Raw genomic sequence first — 27261 nt, 5'->3', positions numbered from 1 at the left:
TTCTTTACATTTATTGTGTTCATCAAACTCCTTAAGATGGATGTTTTGTCTTTAATTTCCAGCCTTTCTTATTTTCAAATATATACATATATTTAAAATTATAATTAGCACTAACTTTAATAAAGTTAGTACTAATATACTAACTTAACCTTATCCAACCAGATCCACTGTAATATTTTTATTTCAAAGTAAGATATACACACATACACATACATACACACAGAAATGCTATGCAGCTGTAAAAAATGATGTATTTATGTGAAAATAGATCCATTTTATGATGGATAATAGAACTTTTATGTAAAGTTAAGAATAAAACAGTGCAGTTTAGCATGAATTATTCCTACTGTTTGTAAGAACAGGCAGGTGGAGGTGGTGGCTTCTTTTTAAATAACGGACATTTTCAGTCTCATAACCACTTGTTTCTCATTCAACATTGTAAACAGGTAATTAGCAGTTAAAAAGTCAAGAAAATCAAAACTTTTTTCTGTATATTCTGATTTACCTACAGCAACATAAGAAAAATAAGAAAAATGTTTAATGAGCACGAATGATAAATGAGGGAATATGGAAAAAAAGTATCAACAGAAAGGCTTATAACAATTTCAACATTTTTTTATTTGCTCACTTAACATTCCAAACAAAATGACATTTTACACTATTGCTTTTATTTAAGAAGTCAACTGCCTTATCCAAAGTAGACAAAAATCCCAATTCCTTTAAGTGTACAAGTGGTACTTTTCCCCCCGAGAAAGCTACTTGAATACTTTAACAGAAACACAGAATCATCCTGTAATAATAAGGTGGTAGTTGGGTCTTACCTGTACTACATTTAAAACTTTTCTCATTAAAAACTGAATACAGAAAAAAACCCAAAACACCTCCAGTCATGATTCCTCTCAGATTGTTAACAATTCCACTAATCTTCGTTAAAAATTGCTTTTATAGAGAGGTGTATAAATATGAAAATGGAAAGTAAGCCTCCCCACACCTGTTCATGGAGAAGTGGGGTAGACCATTTATCCTGAGAAAACAGCTACTGGTCCCCATTATTTCAAGAAAGATAATAAACATTATGGCCCTCCAAGTCAAACCTCCTATCTATCATGATCATGTGTAACCTTTTCTGTTCTGGCTGCAAGCATCTATTTTTCATACTCATGTGATGCTTCTCCTTTGAGCAAATCTTTGATGAACTTATATTTCACTGAATGTTCTCAAAGGGGAGAAAGAGTACATGAGCAATTATAATACTGGAACAAAAGTGAAGAGTACATATATTTTCACGTAGAAAAAATACATACAAATCCAAGTAGCTCCTAAAAATATGAATCAGATGGGAATTTTCAAGAAAAAGATTGTTTTCTAAACTGTAAATGGTGCCAGTAAGACACTGATTTTTATATCTAGCTACATCACCATATTTATGTACAAAGAGAGGTTGGTATAGGTTCACTGATACCCCCTGATTTCTCCCATTTCTTAAAGATTGTCTTTCAGACCCTATTAAAACCATAACTGTTAATTTTTTAGACTACTTCCTGTCACTGGCACACTCTCTTCAATCTGGCACATACAAAAATTCATTTCAACATTTATTTACTTTTTTGATGCTGAAACTAACATAATTTTTTGGCTATTTCAATGCCACAATATTCTATCACTACTTTGGCAATTTACTAATCATTATAGAAATAGGTAAGATTCTAAATATGGATTTTAAGACTACATAAAATTCCAACTACATATGTCAAAAGGGAAAGTAGGAAGGTAGACGCAATTATATTTCTGTTTTCATGTATATCACTATCAAGAGTCTGAAGGCCCATGTTGCATTCTAATTTACAACTGACATTGGTGACATTTTGCTTGGCTTCTAGACTCAAACCTAGAATTTAGTGGCTTTTAGATCAATTTGCTGTAAAACTATCTGAAATGGATGCAGATTATTTTAAGCAAAAATAGAATGATACTTATAACGTACATATGGAGGTGGATTTAAAGAACATATTATTGAGCAAACTTTATATCGACATTTTCTTAACATCATCATAGTTTTTCTTCCTAGAAGGAAAAAAACTTAATTCCTTAAAATTTTCCCCTTCCATACTTAAAGCATTCTTAAGCACACTGACAAAGGTTTAAATCAGTTCAAGCTCTCTGCTGTTGGAGGATCAAAATACAAAGATAAGCATTTTCAGCACAAACATCAAAAGATGAACAGAATTGCTTTCCATGTAATAGTTAGTGCCTTAATACAATGAACTTGTCAGGATTTTGCGATATATCATATAGCTGGACAATAAAGCATGAAAATATTTTTTAAAAATTAAGTGAAGACATTCCCAAAGTTGAGATGTCCCCTACAAGAAACCAATTTTTAAATTCCTGTAATACTGAAAAGCTAAATTGCCACTACGGTAAAAGGAACCAAAATTTTAAAATAATTTTATCTTATTGAGAAACTAATTTTAACGCATGCACTTTAAATGTATGTGCTATATAACACTGTGTCTTATTTTCCAATTGGATATGTCTTACCACTCTTCTCTTTAACAAGTTTGAAAGAGAAAGGTCAACAGACATGAGCAAATACTTAAAAAGTCTGAGGTCTTGCTCTATTATATACGAGCCAGTCCTTAAACACTTGATATACACCCACATTAAAAGGTGTGCTAAATATCATCATGTTTTAGATGAAATTATGTCTTCAAAAGGTTGGTTTCTGTAGGATTTAAGGAGAACTTAAACCTTCCTGCTTTAAACTTTAGTTTTGCTATCAGTACAAATGTGTAAAACACACCAAGAAGAAATCATTTCCATAAGAATCTCATCACTATATAATCCTTGAAAGCACTTGCTGCCTTCCTGAGATTTTAGGAGAATAAAACTATATAAAATGCACAGTCATCATGTCATCTTCAAGCTATTTTAGTATCCCACAAACCGTTAACATAAAGTTCATACATCGTTATCTAAAAACACCATGGAGTCAAAGAGAAGCAAGAGTTAACAGTAAGTCAAATAAACCAATGATGTTTAACTGAGATTTTTTTTAAAACTTAAACTTTCTTAAGTTTCAAAGACAGTTTTATTTAAATAAAAACTGTCTTTTATAATCTTTTTGTCTTTTATATAATCAAGATTTTCTTGGCAAATACATCTCTTTTCATAAACATACATAGGTAGAGAAGTTTCATACACAAGTAAAGCAGTTTCATAAACATACATAGCTAGAGAAGAAAACATTAAGGTTCTTTTCTACAACTGATAAAAAGCAAATACTGAAGATGAGAAAATGCCTTTAAGCTTTCAAATAACACTGTGGCATTTTAAAGTGTGTTATTTAAAAACAAAAAAGCTAGTCACCAATACTGTCATTCTCTCATCAGTTATGCTCAATAATCACAGAAACCCAAAAGGAGGCCATAATTCTTTATTCTCTCTGCCGTATCTCTGCTCTGTTTGCTACTAATGAAGCAACATTATGACATGTAATTAAGATGCAAACAAAGAAAATCATAAACACTCTTCCTGTTAATTACTCTAGAAATAAAAATCAAAGAAAATTAAAAACAGCCATTCCCAAACTAAAAACCAAAAAAAATCTTAAAAGAGCTTTGAAAAAAGATACCAACTTGATCCCACAACACATAAAAATGAAAATTGATTTTACACATTTTAACCAACAATTTAATACAAACACCTGATTTATACTTTTACACCAACGGGCTAAGTCCCAAGTTCCAAACTGTAGTTCGCATGACTCTACAGAGGGGATCTTTGGAAGGATAAGGTACCTTTGGAGAACAGTGTATAAACAATTGTAAACATACACTGATTGTCCACTAGCTTTCTTAAATAGAATTTCTGAAATATTTTTGTAGGAAATTATATATAAGAGTGTAACTGATCAGATAATTCCATTACAACATATAAATTCTGTTGAATGTGCAAAATGTGGTAGAAATAGAAGATACAGTGGATGATTTATACTTTTAAAGTAAGTGCTACATTACAATCCAGTAAAAGTCCTTTAATCTTTTCATGAAACTTCTCTCTATACAAGTTGAAATACATAATGCTTTCTGGTTCTTCTTCAAACCAAAACTTGTCAAATTCATAGACAAGATAACCTACAGTTAAAGAAAAACAAAACATTTAGTCCTCAATGTTGGAATCACATTCAACCCATCTCATTTTACAAAGTATATATAACCATCCTTTAAATTCCGTATTAGAATACAATAATCAAAAGTAATCTCAAAACTATTAGAAGCCTGAGGGACTAAATAAGAAATGTTTCTGTATGTTCAAAATGAACAGAAATTTCAATAAACGATTTAGTGTGCATTTACTATTGGTCTCAAAAATCAACAACGTCCCTCAAGCTTAAAAGATGCAGGACTTTCAGCCGGGAGCAGTGACTCATGCCTGAACTCTCAGCACTTTCAGAGGCTGAGGTGGGCAGATCGCTTGAGGCCAGGACTTAAGAGACCAGCCTGGACAATATGGCGAAACCCCGTATCTGCAAAAAGTACAAAAATTAGCCAGGCATGGTGGGATGCGCCTGTTGTCCCAGCTACTTGGGAGGCTGAGGTGAAGGGATCACTTGAGCCCAGGAGGTCAGGGCTTCAGTGAGCCATGACTGCACCACTGCACTCCAGCTTGGGTGACAGAGTGAGACCCTATCTCAAAAAAAAAAGAAAAAAAAAAAGATGTAGTACTTTCAAAAGATACCTTGAGAAGTTTCCCGAGAAACCTCTGAAGCACAAAAATGCAAGTAATGAGAAAATGTTGGATAAGGCTAACATGTAGGAAAGCTGTTTCCTACTTTTTTTTTTCCAAAAAGATAATTTTAATGATTTTATTGTACATGAATCACCCTGTGAACATTTTATTTATATTGGTCACAATGAATCTGTTGGTATGCTGTGGAAAATCAGCTCAAATTTATTTCTGATGATAAATGGCCTATGACCCCAATTAGTCAATAAGCCATTTTAGTCTATTTTCATAGTTATTAACATTTAATGAGAGCCTACAATGTTCCAGGCTTTATGCTAGGTGTTTAACACATTATTAAATTTAAACCTTATAGTGTAAGATGAGTATTATGCCCAATTACACATGAAAAAGGAATTGGAGGTTAGAAAAGGGAAGCAAGCTGTCTAAGGTCATGCATGTGGTAAAAAGCTATTTCCTACTTAATTCTTGATTTCTAAATCTAAGAGTTATTTCTACTTTTTTTTCAATGAGCTATCAGCATCTTTTCTTTAAAAAAAAAAAAAAAATCCACTCTAAATCGGCTTCGTATTTTTGGCTTTCAATATCATCATTATGGTAGCCAAATTAACCCCCAAAATGTTAAAGGTATTTCATGAAACTGAACTTGTTTATATACACACACACACACACACACACACACACGTAAACTTAAACGTGAATTTAAAACCACCCAACATCAAAATATCTACCAACAAGTACATAAACAATGTGTAGCATATAATGGAATATTGCTCAGCAATAAAAATAAATGAGCTAATTTGTCAATTTAAAAAAGTAACAAGTAAAAAAAGCTATTAATACACATAACAAATTATGCAGAAAGAAACCAGACCAAAGCGAGTAAAAACTGCATGATTTCACTTAAATACAATTCTAGAAAATAAATGCAACCTCCTCTATAGTGACAAAAAAAAAGTGGTACCTAGGATGGCGGCGGGGAGGGGCAAGAGGCATGGATTACCAAGGAGCACATAAAAACTTTCAGAGGTGGTGATTATATTCACCATTTGGATCATGGAGATGGTTTCACAGGTGTATACATATGTTAAAACTTATCAAATCATACACATTTAAATATGTGCAGTTTATCATGTATGTGTAGTTTATCATATACTTGAATAAAGCTGTTAAAAGTAAAACAAAAAATAAAACCACCCCAGTCCTACTTTGTATGTAATCAAATGTATTTATTGAATTATTTTTTCAAATATTTCTACAGTGCTCACTAAATGCTCATATACTGTCAGAGCAGCGCTAGGATGCAAGTACTATGCCGTTATTCCCATTCTACGGAAGAGGAAACAGAGGTGCAGAGAAGTTAAATGATGTGCCCCAAACCACACAGTTTGTAAGTGGTCTCTGTTGTAAAAGCCAATGACTTTACACAAAAGGGTGGCTAGACTATCATGACTGCCTACTATGAAAAAAATGGAAATCCTATTTTAATAATATTGGTCATAAAGCAAACATTAATGGTTAAAATCATCATATTCCAACACTGAAATCTCATTTCATAAGAAGGCCAGTTTAAGAAAGATTTTTGGATTATTCTCAATATATGATAAAACAGATTTCTGTCAACCATGATATACAAGTAGTATCAAGAAATGAAGCCTCTGAAGAAATACCATCTGCTATCTCTATCCCCCATACACTGTCAGGGATGTACAATAAATACATTTAGAGATTAATGTTCTGCATAGTATGATAAGGGAGATAGCCATCCAAATTTCATGGCCATACCATTCGTTTCGGTATATCTGGTTATTATGTTTTAGATATTTACCATTCTTATGTCCTTTAAATTGCTTTTTCATTACTGTCAGTAATGTGGCCCATTCAAATGACTACATGGGCCTGGAACAAAATGCTGAAGTTAAAGCACTAGGAACTTCATGCTTCAGAGTGAGGCTATTGACCTATAATATAAATCAGTGTCAGAGAAAGACTAACTTGAAGAACGGAGACAGACTATAATAGCTAAAGTGATTTAATGTGACATCAGGAAACCACAGGAAAAAATACTGAAATTCTAGGAAACTGGCAGGGCCATCCTTGGTATAAGACCCCCAAAGCTTTGCAAAAAGTGATGGAACAGAGCTGTTTTCCATGATGCACATATTTTGTCCTTTTGAGTCCTGATGTTTGGAACACTTAGACTCTGTAGAAATTGTCATATGAAATATCTAAACCTGAAATTCCCTGCATGTATTTACTGCAGAGGTTAAGGATAAGAAAACCATAGGAAGGGGGATTAACTGTAAACCTGCACCTCACTGGGGTGATGAAAATGTTCTAAAAGTGGATGATGATGATGGCTACCCAATTTAGCTCATTAAAATCCATTTAAGTGTATTTTTAAAATGGGTAAATTCTATGGTATATAAATTATACCTCAATAAAGTTGTTATTGAGGCATAACTTTCTTGTTACACAAACTTGAGGGGTTACTATTTTTTTTTTTTTTTTGGAACCACCAAACCAGAAGTCCAGCTAAAATTGTGGCCCTACAAAACTAGAATGGAGACATCCTAGACAGGAATATAAAGAAGACAGAGGTCCCCAAATCCTAAGCCCTCCTGCTGGACTAGTGGTCAGTAACTTTCCACAATCATGGCAGATACCTGCTCACAGTTTGGACGTACAAGATGACAATGGAGCTAAAAAGCTAACCTACCAATGTTTCCAGCCCTTCCTACACAGGACGCATTAAAACAAAGGCAGAGAGATCAAAGGAAAAGGGGGAGATGAAGGCAGATTGTAGGGAAACAAAAAATGTGGAAACTAATCTCTTAACCGTTCTTCCTTCTGGAGAGAAACTATGACCTTGGAACTAATTTGTGCAAACCAATTGACCTTACTCCTCTAACAAAAAAAGTATGCACATTCAAAAGACAAGGTTTCAAGTTATTATTCTAGTTAGAGTATGTTCCTCCTAAGAAGAAAAGCAGAACCTTACTTAAGATGTGAAACTTGCAATGGTAATGGGTATGGAAATCAAGTTTTTGGAAACTTCTGCTTAAAAGGTACATAGGTATATGTGCATGTGCATTTTAATATCTCAAAATAATTGAAAACCATAAGCTTCACGGTTTCCAGGATGATCTATAGCTCTATAGATTGAGCTGACAGGAGGTAACTGAAAGGGTTCTACAATGACTTTTCTACCTCAGATATTACACTTTAATGTCCTTCCTATAGAGGAGCCAGCCGAGATGGTGTGAGGGTGCTGGAGAGCAACAGTTCCCACAGATCCTCAAGTTCCCTGGTCTTTAAGGGAAAAACACTACACAGAGGTCATTTTGCACTGCTTTCTAACCTACCACCTTCCTGTATATATTGAGATATGGGAAACTGCTTAATTGTTTGGGGAATTTTTAAATTGTTTTTATATTTATGTTCAATAGGTAGCTAATGAACAAGAGATATATTTCATTTAAAAAAAAAAAAATTAGAGGCAAGTTAGCAAAGTCCCAGCGACGACACTTTGGAATGGTAAAGGAAAGCATCTCATGCCTGCCAGAAATCTTCAGTACACTTGGGTAGAATCATCAATGCTGTCCTTAGGGACCTGAAACCTGTCCCTCCATCTAAAGACATGCTGCATTGGCTCCTACTTTGTGTAAGCATGCCCATGTGATTCTTTATCCTTATCCATTAAGGGAGAAAAAGGATCTGGACATACAGTGCTGGGGTTAAAGTAGAGGTTGGGCTGAAGATATATATTTTGGCATTTAATGCACATTTGGCATTTCAAGCAAGGGACCAGATGGTATCACTCAGGAAAAGTATGTGGGCTAAAGAGAGGAGTGGGCACAGGGCTGGGCCCCGAGGTGCTCCTACATACAGTAAGGTAGTGGATGTCTACAGGAATTCCTGTGGGGCAGGAAAAAAGCAAGGAGAATGTGGCATCAGAAAAGTCACGATAATGTTTCCAGAAGAAACGTGTGGTCATTTATGCCCAGTGCCACTAAAAGGATCAAATAACATGAAGAAAAAACATGGCAATGGTATTGGGCAGCAAAAAAACTTGGTGTTTGAGAAAAATCAGTGTGAGCAGAGTCATGGAGAGAGAAACTAAATTGGAATTAGATAAAAATTGGAGATGAAGAAATGAAAAACAGCAATTATTGAAAAAATTTCATGAAGAAAGGGAGCAGAGAAAAGAAGTAGTGTCTGGAGGTGGACACTGCATTAGGGGGAAATTTTTATTCTGAAGATGACAGCTCCTCACTGAATGCAGTGACTTTGTCTTCTTCTCTGCTATATCCCCAGGGCCTAGAACAACACCTAACACACAGTAAATGAATAAACTTCCCCGAGAAGAGCATGTCTAAACTGAGATTTGGAAGATGAGAAGGCATCACCTGGAAAGAACAGAGGGAGCTGGAAGAGTGTTTGGGCCAAGTGAATGTCACTTGCAAAGGCACAGAGTCAAGAGAGAGCATAATATATCTGAGCAACTAAAAAGAAGACTGGGATGCCTCCACTATAGAGTTTGTAGGGGTGAGAGGGGGGCTGGTATATGGCAAAAGATGAGTCTGGAGAGGTTACCAAGGTTCAGATTATGCAGGGCCTTATAATGGGAATCCTTTGAAGAATTTTTGGCAGTGGAGTAAAATGATGAGATTTTCATTTTAAACAACTATACTTTCAACATGGAGAAGAAATAGAAGAGTGTTACCATAAACAGACTGCTAAAGGCTATTACAGTAACCTAGTAACAAAGGCCTGATTTTTTTTTTTTTTTTTTTTTTTGAGACGGAGTCTCGCTCTGTCGCCTGGGCTGGAGTGCAGTGGGCGGATCTCAGCTCACTGCAAGCTCCGCCTCCCAGGTTTACGCCATTCTCCTGCCTCAGCCTCCCGAGTAGCTGGGACTACAGGCGCCCGCCACCTCGCCCAGCTAGTTTTTCTGTATTTTTAGAGACGGGGTTTCACCGTGTTAGCCAGGATGGTCTCGATCTCCTGACCTCATGATCCACCCGTCTCGGCCTCCCAAAGTGCTGGGATTACAGGCTTGAGCGACCGCGCCCGGCCAGAGGCCTGATATTGTACAGTTACAATGGGGACGGAAAGAAACAGACACATGCAAGAGAAAGTTAAGATGCAGACAAAACTGGAATTAGGGTGTAAGCAAAGGCAGGAAAGGTTCTGCGAAAAAGAGACATGGATGATATTTTCAACAATGGAGATGAAGAAATTATGATTTGGCCACCGATTATCTAAGTAGTTTCTTATATGCTACCAACATGCAAATGACGTGCTAAAGACAGAAAAAGATCAAGAAAAGTAGTATGTGAAGAAAAACTAGATTTGAGTTCTTTGCTTCTGAACACTAGCTTCAGAAGATGGATTCATTCAATTAAACCTTCAGTATTCAAATATTATCACTAAAAGTGAATAGAACAGAGAAAGTAAAGACAGCTTTAGGAACAGTTACTTAGTACCTCTAACCTACCACAAGAAAATTTGGCCTTGAAATTCAAGGCAGGGGGAGGTGAAAAGTTCCTCTAAATTAAATTTCCTTCCAAAAATAATAAAATAATCTGCAAATGGTCTGTCCTTAACAGCATTCATTAACCAGCATCCAAGAAGGAAAATATATTTTGTAGTTAGCTGGAAAATGAATGCCTAAAGAAAAATTACATGAATCTTAGATGTGTCTACATGTGAAATACTGCCTTTTGTAATCAGCAAATATAAACACTGAAGTACAGAATACTCTTGGGGACTCATCTTCCACTATTTTCTTGTTTTTCAAAGACCCTAAGTAATAAAATGATAAACATAAGTTATATACTTCATAGAGGCAACAGATTAAAATATATATTATACATTCCTAGTGGTTTAAGAATTATCTCAGATCTAGTTTTAACTCATTTTAATACTCACAATAAAACTGATGAAAGTGTTCCATTGTTGGTATACCAGGAACAAAGTTATAGAGATGAAACTTCAAAGCTTCACTCTTCAGTAAGCTATAAGCCATCTCTGTAAGATTGATTCCAACTATTGCATAAGAATACCTATGTCAGAAACATTACCAGTTATACCAGCTAGCCAAATAACTCATAAAATAAATTAAAATTATGTTAGGAATTAGTAGAAAATGACTTCAGGTTTAACACAGTACTGATTTTATGATAATCTCTACACGGTAAGAAAAATATACTAGAAAGAATTTAACATTTTTGCTTTTTAAAGCCTGTATATTTTTCTGGATATAATCTAAGGAATAAAAATAAAGCTCTGTTCACATGATATCTAAAACTAAAATTCTTAAATAAAAAAGGGGTCAGGGGACTACAGACACCAAATCTCACTGATTTCTAAAATACACTGGATAATCTGACATTTTCTTCTCCATTATCAGGGTACTTATTTTTATGATCTAACATTGTTACTATGCTTTTTCAAACATTAGATACCATCAGAATATTTTAAAAAATAATGGTAGGGCTAATAAAACCACCTTAGTTTGCATTTCACTTTATAATTTTCAAAGCTATTTCCCATTTTCCTATTATTTTTCCAAACTATTTCCTATTCCTATCTTCAAATCTATTTCTCAAAAAGATTTTATAAGGGCCCTTATCTCCATTGTATAGATAAACTATATCTTGTGATAAAAATATACTGAAATACATACAAAATTGGTTTACAATCACATTTATCCTTAAAAATAATGTATCATGTAATATTCTTTATAAAGTTCTTATTAAATACTTCATTTTAAGAAATACTTTGATATACCTTCAAATTCATTAATCATCTAAGCATTATAAATGTGAGAGATTACAGCTTCTTTAATATACCCAGCTTACCCTAGTTTTGGATGATTTGAACGGGAAAGAATCTGATGAGCTTCACTAGTGTAATTTTCACTGAAATACCTAAAAAGTTTAAGAAAAACAATCAAACGAATGTATGCCATTCAAATATAAGATATCCAGAACCAATTTAAAAAGCTACTGTCAAAATGATAGTCCTAGTATGGCCATGAGTATCCTGATATCTGTCTCAAATCACTTCAGTGATTCACAAATGCTTCTCAGTCAAAATTTCCTAAGCTATCAGGCCTATGTAGTACAGAATATAGGCCGTTGACAAGACTGTAATGTACTTTAGTAAATAGATAATATAAAAAGAGACTACCTCAAAAAAAAAAAAAACTGAGTTCTTTTTGTTTCTTTGCTGGTTCTAGTTCTATAGAAGAGTCAATATGTACCTGTTAGGACACTCTTCCTTTCACCTAGGTTCATTCCTTCCACTACAATTTAAGTCTGTGTTGTTTAGTGCCATTTTCAGTGCAATCAGAAGGGAATCAACAATCTTTTGCTTCATCAATCATCTAACTAAAATACTAGCTATAAAACAGAAGTATTAGTAGCACAAGAGAGATGGATATGGAACTATCTATTTGTAGGCACATACATCCTTTTGGCCTATACCAAATCTATTTAACCTTAGGATCACCTCTAAATGATAGACACACACACACAATGCTCATATGAAGATAAAAATAAAAAATAAATGTCCATGGTTTTACATTTTAGAGGACAAAATCATTGACATTTTCATAAAGCATAGAAATTTCTAATTAACTCTTCCCTCTTTATTCTTCTACAGAGTATTAATATAAACTTCCTTATTTCTTCACGGGCTCTAATTTTCAACCCATTATACCAGGGGCTGTTAACTTAGAAGTCCATGAATTAATGATAATTTATGAATGAAGGGGAATCCAGGAACCATCTTACATTACGGACAACTTTTTCTGTGTATACGTTTCCCAGGGAAAGAGTATACAAAGCTTTCATCAGATTCCCTAAGGGATCTGTAAACACCAAAATAGTTTCAAAAGTCTTGCTTAATGCAATGCTTTCCTAAGTACTCTAATTTTTCTACTTTATCCCTAGATTGACTCTAAAATGCCTTCACTTGACTATATTTCATTTTTGTAATAATTCAGCATTGCATTAATAGTCAAACTACTCTTAAACTATTCAATCTGTAATAATGAACAACTTTTAATTTCCTTCCTGAATTTAGTTAACCTGTCTTAACAGTATCAAATGGTGAAAAATAAACATCTATACACAATAAAAAAAACCATCAAAATTAACCTAATTTAGCCAATTTCAGGATTTTTTCACAGTAAGAATTATCCAAACTTTAATAGCCTAGACATTTCATAGTCTATAAATCACCTTCCCATTCTAGACATTTCATAGTCTATAAATCACAATTTCATGGACAGACCCAAACACTACAATTTGTACATTTGCATATCCTTATGGGAGGAAATTAATCTTCCAGGCCATCTTCTAGAATAGTTTTGGCTATCAATTGTGACTTGAGTTACATATTTGGCGTTTCACACATGTAGCTAATCATAAGTATTAAAGAAGATAAAGGAGAGAAAGTTCATATGGTAGTCTATACAAAGTCAGGAATGCAGGTAGGTAAGTTGTCACAGGTGGTGAAGAACATATGTAAAGAGTAAAGAGACTTTATTATCACCTTACCTGGTTATATTTGCCAAAATAGAATCAGGGAGCCCAGAGAGAAAAAGCAAGTGAATAAAGGCAGTAGGAGGATACATAATTCTTTAAGAGGTATCAGAATGAAGATCAGAAAGAAAAAGGACAGGAAAGCATTGGTAAGTAAAGAAATCACAAACACAAGTATATTTCCACCAATGTCTTTTTTTTTTTTTTTTTTTTTTTTTTTTAAAGATAGGGTCTTGCTCTGTCACTCCGGTTGGAGGCGGCACAATCATGACTCACTGTAAACTTGAATTCCTGGGCTCAGGCAGTCCTTCTGCCTCAGCCTTCCAAGTGGCTGGACTACAGGCAAATGCCACCATGCCTGGCTAATTATTTTTGTAGAGACAGGGTCTCACTATATTGCTCAGATTGGTCTCAAACTTCCGGCCTCAAGTGATCCTCTGGCCTCAGCCTCCCAAAGTGCTGGGATTACAGGCATGAGCCATGTGCCTGGCCTCCAATATTTTCATATTGTTGCCAACACATTAGCAAATACTTCTAGCACTGCAGTTATTAAAATTCAGAGGTAGTATGAATCAACTAGATCACTTCTTATTAGAAGTGACTAGATCAGAGATTACATGTAATTTCATTTAGGGAAGAAAAGAAAGTTCACTTTCACTTACACAAGATTGATTAATCCAAGTATGCCCATGCCTCGGAAGTCTGTCTTGGGATCATCACCCTGGAAACCAATTTCAGCCCACTGCTTGGAGATTCTAGCATTTAACTTCTTCGTGGGCATTAGAAGATTCCAAAGCTGTACAAACATATTTCCATTATTAAGACATTTTCTTTCTCATAGCTTATAACTAGTAATTTAATGCTACCAAATAACTTTTGTAGAAAAATCATAGGTTAAGCAAAGACTTTAGAACATTTTTCAAATTATCCTAAAACATACAGCACATTTATTCCCATTAAAAAGACTGGTATAAAGAACAGATTTTGAAAACAAATAATACACAAAAATATTAAACAATGAGATGTCTTTATTTACTAATTAATACAGATATGCCCAGAACTGGTAAGCTGCTTGCTTGAGAAGAACACAGTATTTTAGGAACTTAGCCCTTGCTTCAGATACTGTATAGTTAAATAGGCTCTATTATAATGGTGGGTTAATAGTGCTTAATCAGAATGAAAATAGGTCTAAGAGGATGAAAAAATGATACTGATAGCATTCCAACTTGTTTTACAGATTTTCAGTTTAAAAAAATATAATTTGGTTTTAAATAAATATCTTTAAGGATGAGGATTTAAGAACAACTATCAAGCTGGGTGTGGTGGCTCACGCCTGTAATCCCAGTACTTTGGGAGGCCAAAGTAGGCGGATCACGAGGTCAGGAGATCAAGACCATTCTGGCTAACATGGTGAAATCCTGTCTCTACTAAAAACACAAAAAATTAGCCAGGCGTGGTGGCGGGCACCTGTAGTCCCAGCTACTCGGGAGGCTGAGGCAGGAGAATTGCCTGAACCTGGGAGGCAGAGCTTGCAGTGAGCCGAGATCGTACCACTGCACTCCAGCCTGGGTGACAGAGTGAGACTCCATCTCAAAAACAACAACAACAACAACAACAACAGCTATCAAATATTACATACCAACAAACTAATCAATGCAAAATAAAGAAAATTTATTGTTTAAATTCAATACAAGCCATCAAATGAAAGACACAGAAGTTGACTAAAAAAGGTTTGTGAAAATTTGCAAAACAGAAATACTTGCATTTTTTCCCATTTCATTACCATTTCAGGCATTGTTGAAATAAGGACCCCTAATGAAAGGAGTATTCTGTTACCTAAAATAAAATGTGAAGACTTGTGACCGTGTTTTAAAACAGGGTCAAGACTGGCTCTGAAGCTAAATCCAAGCATTAGATTAGGTTTACCTGGTCACTACTTTTATTACCAACACCTGTGACTTGCTTACATTAGCCTCTCTCCATGAATTCTGCAAGGAGTTTGATTATGCCAATGATAAGGTCTCAGTGATGTGGTGAGAGCCACAGTGTAGAACCACTAGTATTAAAAATTTAATATGTATGAATATTGAATTTCTGGGTTCCATTCCTGGAGATTGTAATTTTTGTAAGTCTAAGGTGGAACTTCAGAATCTACATACTGAACACTAGTTAACTCTAGTAAATGTGGTCCTTGAACTACACTTAAAGCAAGACGGATTACACAGCTCTTTACCCTGCTGAGTATGTGTAATGTAGAACTGCTGAGTATGTGTAGTGTAGACTGGTGAGTATGTGTAGTGTAGACTGCTGAGTATGTGTAGTGTAGAACTGAATTCCACCATGAAGCACCAAGGTAAAATTCCCTGGACTAGAGGGCTAGGAGTTGTACTTTTTTCCCTCAAAAGGAACGGTATTGTGTAGCAAGGGCCTAACATGAAGGGAATAACGATGACAATGGGGACAGAAATAGCAGTTAATCCTCAGTAAGTGCCAGGTACTATTTTAAACACTTTAAAAACTCATCCATACAATAACCCTTTGAGATACATATTTATATTATCCTCATTTAACAAAATACACTTTTCCTGAAAAGCAAAAAAAAATCCTTCATTGTTTTTAAACTTGTATTGCTTAGTGTTACTTAGATAGTATCAATGTTTGTTTCCACAGAACTCCTAATTCCAAGTGCAATGTGCTACTTTCTTTAACCATTTTCAAATAAAATTGGAACAGGTGTAGAGGATGGGCAGGAGATTCAGCTGTGTTCCAGTCCCTATCATTCTAGGACTAAAGCAAATCGCTTCATCTCCCTGGTCCTTAGAATCTTCATCCCTCAAACAAAGGGACTAGTCTAGATGATCTGTAAAGCTTACTCTAGGTCTATTACTCTGTAATTTTGGCACCTCATTGGCTTTATGCATTTAGACTTTAGAAATAAGAAATAGAAAAATTCTAAGTAAATAATTTTTACTTTCATAAAGTTTAAATCTTTTGTGGCATTACTTGGCAATTAACATTCTGTAAGTCCCAAAAGATTGGACATAATAATCTGAAAAGGGATACGCATGTTTTCAATTTGTAAGTAGCTAAAAAAAAGTGTAACTTATATGAGCAGTTTGTATAAAAAGTAGGAGAAAAATCTGAAACTTGTAGACATGTACTTTTTGGTTGAAAAGATCTCTATAGGTTTTTATTTCAGAATTAAAAACATTAAAGTAAAATTTATTTGCATATATTTATTCATAAAAACATATTACATATTTATAATAATGCTTATCAGAAAATTATAAAAATAGCTAACTAAAAATCTTTCCATATCAATGAAATCCAGCATAATAAAATTCTCTAAGGGCAAAGAAACCATATAAACCTAGCCATATAAGCCTCTAGAATTTGCACATACTTTACTTAGCTGAAGCCTGATTTATTTTTCTAGTGTTCAACAACTCCACATAAAGAAAACAGAAATTTACCTTCATGAGTAGCTCTTCATGTTGTAGGTTATCAGAATCATATGGCCTTTTCCTCACACTTTCTACATCCAAATAGAGCTGTTTATAACCAGTTATCTGAAGTAAGCACATCTTCATGCAGATTTTAAAACTAAAAATAATAAAATTATTTTTAAAAAGCATACCTTCTTATCACAATAAAGTCTTTCATAGCTTGGGGTTCGTATATCTATTTAGAAAGCATTTCCTGGCTTTCAGTTTAACATAAGACCCACCAAAGGCCTCCTTAAACACAAAACATTATGCAAAGTATTATATAGGATACAAGGCCTAGAAAGAGGGCAAGATATGGTAGGAATGGCAAACTTCACAACTGTAAGGATTTGTGAAGGATCTTCTCTTCATGTTTTCTCTGGGCAATCCTATACATTCCTAAATCCTTATTGCCAGATATCACCAGTAGACTTAATTTTCCAAGTATATATAAAACAAATAGCTCCACAACAGTTGATCTCAGCTCTAAATACAACTGCTTCTCTTCCCTAAAGAAACATGCTCCTTCTTTAGTCTCTATATCTATTAACGACATCGCTACCCATTAGTTCCCCAAGCTACAACACTCCAAGTTCTGACCTGCCTCTCTCCATCACAATGTGTCCAAAGATCTCCATACCCTAATCCTTTCTAGCTCTGAAATGTCCTTCAAAGCAATCCTCATAGCACTCTTTCTTCTACTGTATTTATGCCTTTGTCATTTCTTGCCTGAATGACTCAAGTTTCCTCATTTACTCCTTCTGCCAGCCTCCCCCATCATCAAATCTACTCTCCATCTTCCTAAAATACATATCTAAAAATGTAGCTTGTCTGCTTAAAAACCAGAGGACAACATCTACATCCTTCAGTATGGCATACAAGACTCTGTGATGTATCAATCTAGCATTTCACCCATTTCTCCAGCCACTACTCTGATCATATTCAATGATCCAGCTACAAATAACTCCCTATCATTCCAGATACAAAAGTATTAATATTTCTATGTCTCTGTGCCTTGCTGGCACTGCTCCCCTACCCACTCTTGAAGGTCCAGTGTAAATGCCATCTCTTGGGTGGAACTATCCTCACAGTTCCCTCCTAGACCCTTCCTCGTCTCAGCTGAAATAAATTGTTCCTTCCTCTATATTCACATAGAAAATGCTGAATGAAGGAAAAAATATGAAATACTATGTCAACATACCAGTGCTGGGAACACAGAAATGGGATAAGTACACTTCTTATGGAACTTAGAATTTACAGAGGGAAGGATAAGAGTTAATCAATGACTACAGTACAATGGGTTACATGGTATGATAGAACTATGAGATGCCACAGCAATGCATCTAACTCAGAATGGAGGAGACTGGGAGGATTTTACTAGAGGAGGATATAGGAACTGTATTTCAAAAGACCTAGTAGCCAAAGTTATTAACCTTGGGAAAGTCATGGTAAGACACCTTGAAGAAGGCAGATGATATACTGGCATTAGTTCTGGATTGGAAACCAAGAGATACAGGTTCTAGTACTGATTCTATCACTGCCCTCTCTGGATCTCGACTGCTCCTCTTGTGAAGTGAGAGCGCTGAATCAGATGATCTCCACAAACCCTTCAGCTCTAAAGTGTTACAACAGTGTGTGATCTCGATACTTCACAGGCTATAACTGCATAATAAAAAAAAAAAAATGTAAAAAAAAGCACACCTGGCATCCTTCTCAGGGTTAATATTCTTTTCCTTCATAATATCATCCACACATTTGTCCACTTCACTCTGAACAACACGTGTCGCCTTCTGTAAAACCTATTTATGTGAAAGAAAGCCAAATGAGAAAAATTCTTTGTAGCTGAAAAAGACATAGTTTTGAGGCATTTAATCAACCTTACAAAGTAGATATTGAAAATGCAAAATAAACTCAGTTTGTTGCAACCAGTTTATTTCAAAATTTCTCTAGGGCTAACCTCATATATATAGTTTTATTATAAAAGAACAGCAACATGATGTATCAGAGGAACGCTTCCTCAACCGAGTCAACAGGTTCTCAGCTGACGAGTTCTTAGCAAATGAGCTGCCACCATAGTGTTTATGAAGTAGATATTTTAATTACATAATAAAAATGTTAAAAAATCTTGAATGCATAAGTTTAAAAAATTAAATGCAGAAAAGAGTTGAATCTCATAATCTTGTCTCCAGAGATCACCACTGGCAACAAATTGGCATTGACGAAAACAAAATCAGATCAAATTTGAACTGTAGGAATTTACTGTGCATACTGAAGAACAGTTCACAAACTAAGACTTCAAATCAAAACTGGTAAGAAAAATAAAAATAGAGTCCATAGTTTAGATATACCCCAAGGCGAGAGAGAGAGAGAGAAAGAAACAGATTTCCCCAGATAAAAGTAAAAGGTGAGAAGAAAATGGTCAAAGATCTATTAATAACAATCAGTAAAGATACAGATGTGGTCAACAAAGTCTAGTTTGTCCAATCCTGAGATAATATGGGTACAGGAAAAGTGTTGAAGCTTAAATACCAGCAACGGTAAAAGGACTACCTTCGCCATGTGTAGTCAAGGCAAAAGCCATACCTTTTGCATGTATTACAAACTCCTAAAATATTAAAAATCCAGTTCAATGTCACCTCCTCTGCGAAGTCTTCCCCAGCCCTAGAGTTACCTACTTCTTTTCACAGTCATACTTCAGTTAGAGAGCACTGACCACACCATATTTTGTTTCTCCATGTTCTCTATCAGCTTTTGTCTCTCTTATTTACTCTTATATCTTGAGCATCTAGCATAGCACATTACTGATTATATGCTCAAAACTTCGTTACATATATTATGAACAAATGACTGACTGAATGAACTCGCCCAAGGCATACATAAATGCAGGGCAGAGTTAAGAAGAGAAACCACATCTAGTTTCTAAGCAAATACTCTTTCCTGTATATACTATTCTATTACTTTTTTAAAAATTGATTTATAATTTAAACACAGTGAAAGGCACAGATGTTATTTGATCCGTTTTGACGAATACATACATCCAGATAATCCACATCCCTACTATGATACAGAACATTTCTATCATCCCAAAAAGTTCCTTTATGCCCCTTTTCAATCCATTCTTCCTTCAAGAAGCAACCACTGTTCTGATTTCTACCACCATAGCTTAGCTGTGTGCACATAAATGGAATCAAAGTATGTACTCTTTTGTGTCTGGCTTTTGTTCAACTAACGTTTCTAGGATTCATCCACATTCTTACTCAAATCCACATTCTTTCTCATATCTGTAATTTGTCCCTTTTAATTGTTGAGTTGTATTGCATGAATATACCTCAATTTGCTTATTCATTCTCCTGGTACTGGAAATTTGCATTGTTCCCAGTTTGGGATCACACTTTATTATACTTTTGATAAATATATATTTTCATTTCTTAGACACCTAAGAGTGAAATTATTAAGATATAGGGCAGTATGTGTTTAACTTTCAATGAAATTGTCAAAACCACTTTCCAAAGTGATAATATCATCTTATACTCCAACTGGTGTTTGCAACATCTGTGCTGTTAGTCTATGTCATTTAGGTAACTTTTAGCGTCCTCTCATTGTGACTTTAATTTGCATTTCCCTGACGACTAATAATGCTGAGCACTTTTCCAAGTGTGTATACACACACACACACATATGTATATATACACCTTTGTCAAGTGACTGTTCAAGGCTCTTGTCCACTAAAACTTCTGCTATCTTTTTATTACTGACTTATAAAAGTTCTTTACTAGAGGCAAGTCCCTTATCAGAAAAATATCCTGCAAATACATTGTTGGTCTGTGGCCTGCCTACTCCTTTCCTTAAAGATAGCTTTGATAAGCAGTTTTATTTTGATGAAGTTTAACTTTTCAATTTTTTTAAGTGGTAGCATAACCCAAGGTGGAAGATATTCTCCTATGCTTGCTTTCAGAAACTTAAAGTTTTAGCTTAAACACAGGTCTAATGTCCATATTAAATTAGTTTTCATGTATGGTAAGAGATTGAAGCTGAGGTTTGTTTTTTCCCCTATATATATACCCAGTTGTTCCAGCACTATTTATTGAAAAGACTTTCTCCTCCTCATTGAATTGCTTTGATACCCTAGTTAAAAATTATATGACATATTAGGTGTGGCCAATTTCTGGTCTCCCATCTGTTATATTCAACTTTTGACTAGAAAGTCTTAAAGTCAGGTAGTGGGGGTCCTTTTAGAAGATTATGAGGGCTATTCTAGGTCCCTTCCATTTCTTTATAAACTTTAGAATGAGCTTGTCACAATCTTCAAAAGTGGTCTGCAGGAGTTTTTACTGGAACTGCATTGAATCCATAAATCAATTCGGGAATTAACATCTTAATAATACTGAGACCTCCAATGGATGAATACAGTGTATGGTTCCATTTTCATCTTTCTCAGCAATCTTCTCTGGGAGTTTTAGTGCAGAAGTCTTATGTATCTTCCATTAAATTTAGCCCTGAATATTTTATGTTTTCTGGATGCTTTTGTAAGTGGTACTGTTCTTTATTTTCCAAAAGTTTGTTGCTAACATACAGTAGTATACCATGTCCTATAATACTATTAAATTCATTTACTAATAATGCTAGTAGTTTTTGTAGATTTCTTAAGATTTTCTACATTCACAATGTCATCTGTTAATATTTCTTTCCAATCATTATGTCTTATATTGCTTCTTCTTGCCTTACTGCACTACTTAGGATCTCTAGTACGATGCTGAATAAAAGCAGAGAGAGTACATCTATTTGTCTTCTTCTCAGTTGAATGTGGAGAGCATTCAATAATTCAGTGTTATGTATCATGTTAGCTGCATGTTTTTCACAGCCTTTCATAGGTTGAGAAAGTTCCTTCTTTATCTAGTTGAGATTTTTTAATCATGAATTGGTACTGAATTCTGTCAAGACAGGTTTTCAGTATCTGCTGAAATGTTCTTATTTTTCTGATTTACTCTGTTAATGTAGTAAATTACATACATTGATTCTGAAAACTCAACATGACGGGCCGGGTGCGATGGCTCATGCCTATAATCCCAGCACTTTGAGAGGCATTAAAATATATTAAAATTATAATTATAAATTTAAATATAATTATAAAATTATAAATTATATAATTATAAAATTAAAAATAGAAAAAATTTAAATATAAAAAATTCCTAAAATATATTTAACCATATTATGACCAATGGTTTCTAAATATTTTCTATTCTATTCCTATTATTGTTTAATACTGGTTGTGTTCTATTATGGGATTTCCAACAATGGTCTAGATCACCCATATTCTATCCTTGCCACACCAAATAATCTACGTGTAGACAAAACTGTGAACTACAATAGGGAAGTAACAGCACATGGTAGACTGAATTACTGGTCCCAATTCTTCATTACCCTGTAATTGATTTATACAACCTACTCCCTACCACAGCCTTATGGTGGGCATATCATATTTCTCCACCCCTTGACTTGCGCTTGGCCATGTAACTTGTTTTAATAACGGGCTGCTAACAGACTTGACACAAAGAAACTTAAAACATGTTTGTGTGGTTGGGCCTTCAGTTACCCATGGTGAAAACATTCACCAGGTACCTGTTAACCCCCAACCTGAGTCCCAGATGAGACGAATGGAATAAACAGGAACTTGGCCTCAGCTTGAAGTAAGGATTCTCCAGCTGACCCATAGACAAGTGAGCAAGAAACAACTATCATTTTATGCCTCTGAGATTTTATAATAGTTTGTTACACAGCAAAAGCTGACTAATACATAGCATGAATTATGACTTATTTTAGCTCAGAAGGTACACAACCCAGGGTTTTCTCTAATTATCCTAAGTTGCTTTTCTCTCACATAACCTATCCTGAGGACACTGTCTAAAAGACAACTTTCCTCCTAAGGCCCTGCTTTCCCAAAAGCTATCAACTCTTAAAGCAAAATAAACACGTAAAACCTCAGAACAGGACAAATTATTCAAGTATTTTCTTTGAAATACACATGAAAAACACACATACATAGAGAAATGTTTGAAAACAGAATATTACCTCTAAAGGGGGAAAATTTCACTCAATGCTCCTTATAGAAAACACTCTTCTAGCAGGGCACTTTTTATTTTTTTAAGGAAAAATATGTCCAAGTTAAGGTTTCTAGAGTTACCACCTTTATGTTATCCTACCTTATTCTTGGAGTATGTCAAGGAATTTTCTGAAATGACAAAAAAAAAAAAAAAAAAGATGTTACCATTGAATGCTGTTTGTGAATTACCCTATAATAAACAACTAGTAAAAATATCAAACCAGTAATAAACTAATAGTTCCAGGAGATATAATTTCTACATAACAGCAAGCATTTTAAAATTTAATCTTACAGTATAAATATATGATTTCAAAAAACTCAACCAAACACAACATAGCTATCCAAAGAGGGGACACCAACCTCATTACCTGGGGTCATCTGTTTCTCTTTAGGCCCCGTAAAGTGTCTACCAACCACTGCAAACTCACCCATGATTGCGTCACAGTAGCTCAGGTCCCAGAAACTCATCTTAAGACTACAATGAGAGTACTCTCTACTGCATTTTCATTTGTTAGCCTGAGCGTTTATATCTGAGGTGACAGCAACCAAATCGTACAACAAAGAAGCAAGGACTTCAGATTATCTGGTCAACCCTTCTGTCACCAGACAAATAGCTTCTCCATTCCTGGTTTCTATATCAAGAATGACAGGAACATTTTTATTGGTCTATTTAAAAAAATTTCTGGCACATTTACAAATAATCTTCTTTTCTCAGCAATTTGAAAAATATAAGAAAAATGCTTTTGCCACAAACAAATGCCTTTATATATATTCTTCCCCCACACTCTAAAACACCAACCCATACTGCCTGAAGAGATTTCTTATCAAGATGTACTTTGTTCTTTTGAGTAGTCAAAGGGCAAATTAAAAGAGCAGCAATAATTTAAGTCAGCCATGAAGTTGTAAGAAAACTAGGAAAGTAAACTTCATCAACCAGTTGCGCTGAGGCAGCTTCTGTCTGTCATTCTTCTGATGTTGTTTTGGATACAGATTCCAATTGCCAATACTCCACTCTCTCAACCTGACAGAGGTTGATTTCTCGGTCGAAGCACACTTGATTAACACAAAAGGAAATCTAGCTATTTCACAATTTTCTGTTTAACACAGAGAGCATGAGCTAGAGCATTTCCCTGCACTTCCTTACCCTGGCTGAAAAGAAGCGACTTCAAACCACAGTTCTTACTCATCTATGTTCAAATTTTAGAGTAAAATTTTCAGTGAAGCACTGAAAACTGATGTATTTTACAAAGTACCAGAGCAACACTGTTCAACAGAAATATAACGCAACCCAAATTGTGACCCATTTGTGTACTTTAAAATTCTCCATAGCCACATTAAAGTAAAAAGAAACAAAGTTTTAATATATTTTTAACCCAACATACCCAAAATATTACCATTCAACATATAGAGAATATAAACAATCACTGAAATTTTTTTACATTTTCTTGTAAGTCTTTGGCATATAGTTTATATTTTACACTCACAGCACATCTCAATTTAGACTAGCCATATTTGAAATGCTCAATATAATGTGGCTATTGGCTACAGTATTGGACAGTGAGAATGAGTCTAATAGTCTTTCCTAGAGACCACTGGATACCTAATTACTGGCCTTTCATAAGTAACAGTAAGAAAGTAAAAGGCTGATGAAGGATGCTAAGTATAAAAATGGATCTACACTGAGGCACTCATCCCATCATGTGAATGGAAATTTCAAAGGGATTATATAAGTACAGAAATTTTTCACCAGAAAATAGGTTGCAACTATAATCTAAGGAATAACTGATAAACTTCAGGAGCCAAAGGAGATAATTCTTTCCACAGATAAGCAACTCAATAATCACTTTTTCTATAAATTCATACAATTTTAGAGCTGAAGGAGTCAAAGCAGGATTTCAAAGCTTATGAAATTCAGTTTAAGTGACTTGTCAGGATACACAAGAAATACATCTGTCACTGTGAGTACTGAGAAATATATTCAGTTAAACTTTTATTAGCACTTTTTCTTTTTCGAATAACATTACCTATCCTGTGTGTCCTCTGTGCACCTACATAGGTATCAAATATTCGCTGCAATTCACACTTCCCAGTCATCTGTCGTAATAGCCATTTCATCCAAAATCGAAAAAAGTGCCCATAGAAGAACTCCCACAAAGAAATAAACATTTTTTTTTTCCTGGAGGAGGGAAATATACAAGACAAGCTCAATGACCTTAAACTGAATTTAAAAATTTTAAGAATTAGTTTATACAACTGATCAAATCTCAAATTATGTATCTATTATTTCATTGTACCTGTTTTGGGATAGTGTTTAATTAGGCACCTAAAAACAATGGCAGGTGTAATATATACCGCTTACATTAATTAAATGATGGATGATTCAATGGACAATTTATCTCTTTTTCAAAACGAAAATTCACACAACGTAGTCAAACCACTCAATGACTTGAAAGAATAACAGAATGGTTTGCTAAATAATTGTATTTCATATCTTAGTTTCCAAATTTCCCATTCTTTGAGAATTGGGGTTCAACAGTTCAAGATCAAGAGGACCCCAACTAATCAACAATGAAAATATATACCAAAACATCAGAATTGTTTTTATAGAATACGCTCTTCTTATCCCATGTGGATAATTCGTTACAACTGTACCAGTCAGGTGATGCCAGCAAATAAAAACACTACATATGGCTTATAAACTTAGGTATACAAGTTGAACATGGAGTATATAACACCTTAGCTCATTATTGACTTTCCATTCAATAGGTCAAGGGCAGAAATACTAACAAGTTTCTTTTGCTTTTTTTTTTTTAAGTATACACTCGATACAACTGTATCTTATGTCTTAAGAAAATTCTTCAGCTTCTAAATGAAAAAGTCAGGGAGATACTAGTGAGAGGGAGATACTTAAAAACAAATTGCTCGTCTCCTTCCTGCCTTAAACATTCCCACAGACACGTCATCTCTGGACTGGGGCCTGAGGAGGGGCTGTCAAATTCGAAGTCGCCGCAGGTCAGTGCAGAAACAGCACATAGCACAGCTGGGTTGATCATTATCTTGGAAACCAAGCCATCCAGTCCGCGCTCATTAGGACAAAAGCGCAGAACTGCCGAGCAGAAGGGATGCACGACTAGCGGCGCCTGAGCACCCCAAGGCTCGGGGCGTCGCTGCGCCGACCCCCCTCGCGCGCCGCCCGCGAATGGGAGGGCAGGGCTCGCACAAAGACCCGCCGGCCCAGGCGCCCCAGGGTTCCCGCAGAACCCCGCGGGGCTCGCGAGCCGCGCACTCTCAGCGCAGCCGCACCGATGCAGCGCGGGGCAAGAGGAAAAGAAACAGCAGCCACCTCACAGGAGCGGAAGAACTAGGGGGAGCAGGAGCTGCCTCGGTTTCCCCACTGCAAACAGCCGGCAACGGAAACGACGGAACTCTCCCTACTAGCACCGCGACCCGGAAGTCAGGGAGCGAGGCCGCGGACCCGCCTTCCCAGGGCCACTGCCCGCCCCGCCCCTCCGGCCTCTTCCGATTGGCCGGCGCTCCACCTATTGCTAGCGCAGGAGAGAGGTCGAGCTGAGTGTCCCCCGCGCGCGGGCTCAGTTTCTAAGGACCCCCGGACAGTTTCCCTGGCAACGGTGGCAAGGAGCCCCGCCCCGCGGCAGAGTAGTGTCTGCTAGCAACTGCGCTGGAGATTTTCCTGTCCTTAAACCTCAGGTCATTAGCGCAGGTTGACACCACATACTATTCCTAGGCTCCAAGCGCGGAAGAAACCCTGTGCTTATGGTAACTTATAGTGCGTTGATTATAAAAGCGCTTTCATCTGCATTGAATCTTAATTATGTGAAGTAATTATGAATAGCCCCACTTTATGCAGGAGGAAAGGGAACGGGTTACTTGACTGTGGTCAATACGTGGCAAATGAGGAAAGTCCGTGTGTTGAGAAAAGAAGTTTAGACTTTATCCTATAATACTATATAGATCTAAAAGTTAATTTGTCAAGTGTTTATTCCCTAACTGGTTGTTTTTGTTGAAAAAGTAATTTCGTGATTACTTTTTTAAAATCTCAAACAGTAAGTTTCTTTTTCTTTTTTTTCTTTTTTTTTTTTATTATACTTTAAGTTCTAGGGTACATGTGCATAACGTGCAGGTTTGTTACATATGTATACTTATGCCATGTTGGTGTGCTGCACCCATCAACTCGTCAGCACCCATCAATTCATCATTTATATCATGTATAACTCCCCAAGGCAATTCCTCCCTCCTCCCTCCTCCCCCCTCCCCATGATAGGCCCCAGTGTGTGATGTTCCACTTCCCGAGTCCAAGTGATCTCATTGTTCAGTTCCCACCTATGAGTGAGAACATGCGGTGTTTGGTTTTCTC

General features: G+C 35.6%; 1 protein-coding gene across 3 annotated transcripts; it reads right to left on the bottom strand.

The window, feature by feature from the left end:
• Positions 1-599: 599 nt before the first annotated feature.
• ELMOD2 (ELMO domain containing 2) lies at positions 600-26341 on the bottom strand. Of its 3 annotated transcripts, none has more exons than XM_030924035.1 (9): positions 25794-26215; positions 24911-25062; positions 22987-23015; positions 18488-18585; positions 16775-16904; positions 13964-14097; positions 11613-11681; positions 10681-10814; positions 600-4136 (listed from the first exon to the last, which is right to left on the bottom strand). In XM_030924035.1, exons 1-9 carry the CDS (start codon positions 25937-25939, stop codon positions 3991-3993), a joined length of 1038 nt encoding a protein of 345 aa, XP_030779895.1. In that variant the 5' UTR covers positions 25940-26215; the 3' UTR covers positions 600-3990. The 3 variants fall into 3 exon arrangements, with proteins under 3 accessions (XP_030779895.1, XP_010354235.1, XP_030779908.1); XM_010355933.2 differs by lacking the exon at positions 25794-26215 and adding an exon at positions 26230-26341 and having other exon boundaries at positions 3991-4136; XM_030924048.1 differs by lacking the exon at positions 25794-26215 and adding an exon at positions 26235-26315 and having other exon boundaries at positions 3991-4136.
• Positions 26342-27261: the final 920 nt, after the last annotated feature.

Source organism: Rhinopithecus roxellana, chromosome 2 (genome assembly GCF_007565055.1).
Source record: "Rhinopithecus roxellana isolate Shanxi Qingling chromosome 2, ASM756505v1, whole genome shotgun sequence".
NCBI lineage: Eukaryota > Metazoa > Chordata > Mammalia > Primates > Cercopithecidae > Rhinopithecus > Rhinopithecus roxellana.
The sequence above is the reverse complement of the archived record's forward strand: the minus strand, read 5'-3'. Positions and strand labels throughout refer to the sequence as shown.

Coding starts and splice junctions, on each gene's coding strand:
- ELMOD2 (XM_030924035.1), bottom strand. CDS start 25,939: ATGATCAACCCAGCTGTGCTATGTGCTGTTTCTGCACTGACCTGCGGC. Junction 16,905..18,487: donor AACCCTGAGAAGGATGCCAG/GTGTGCTTTTTT, acceptor TATTATTTTTAG/TTTTAAAATCTGCATGAAGA. Junction 11,682..13,963: donor CTTGGATTAATCAATCTTGT/GTAAGTGAAAGT, acceptor TAAACTTTTTAG/GTATTTCAGTGAAAATTACA.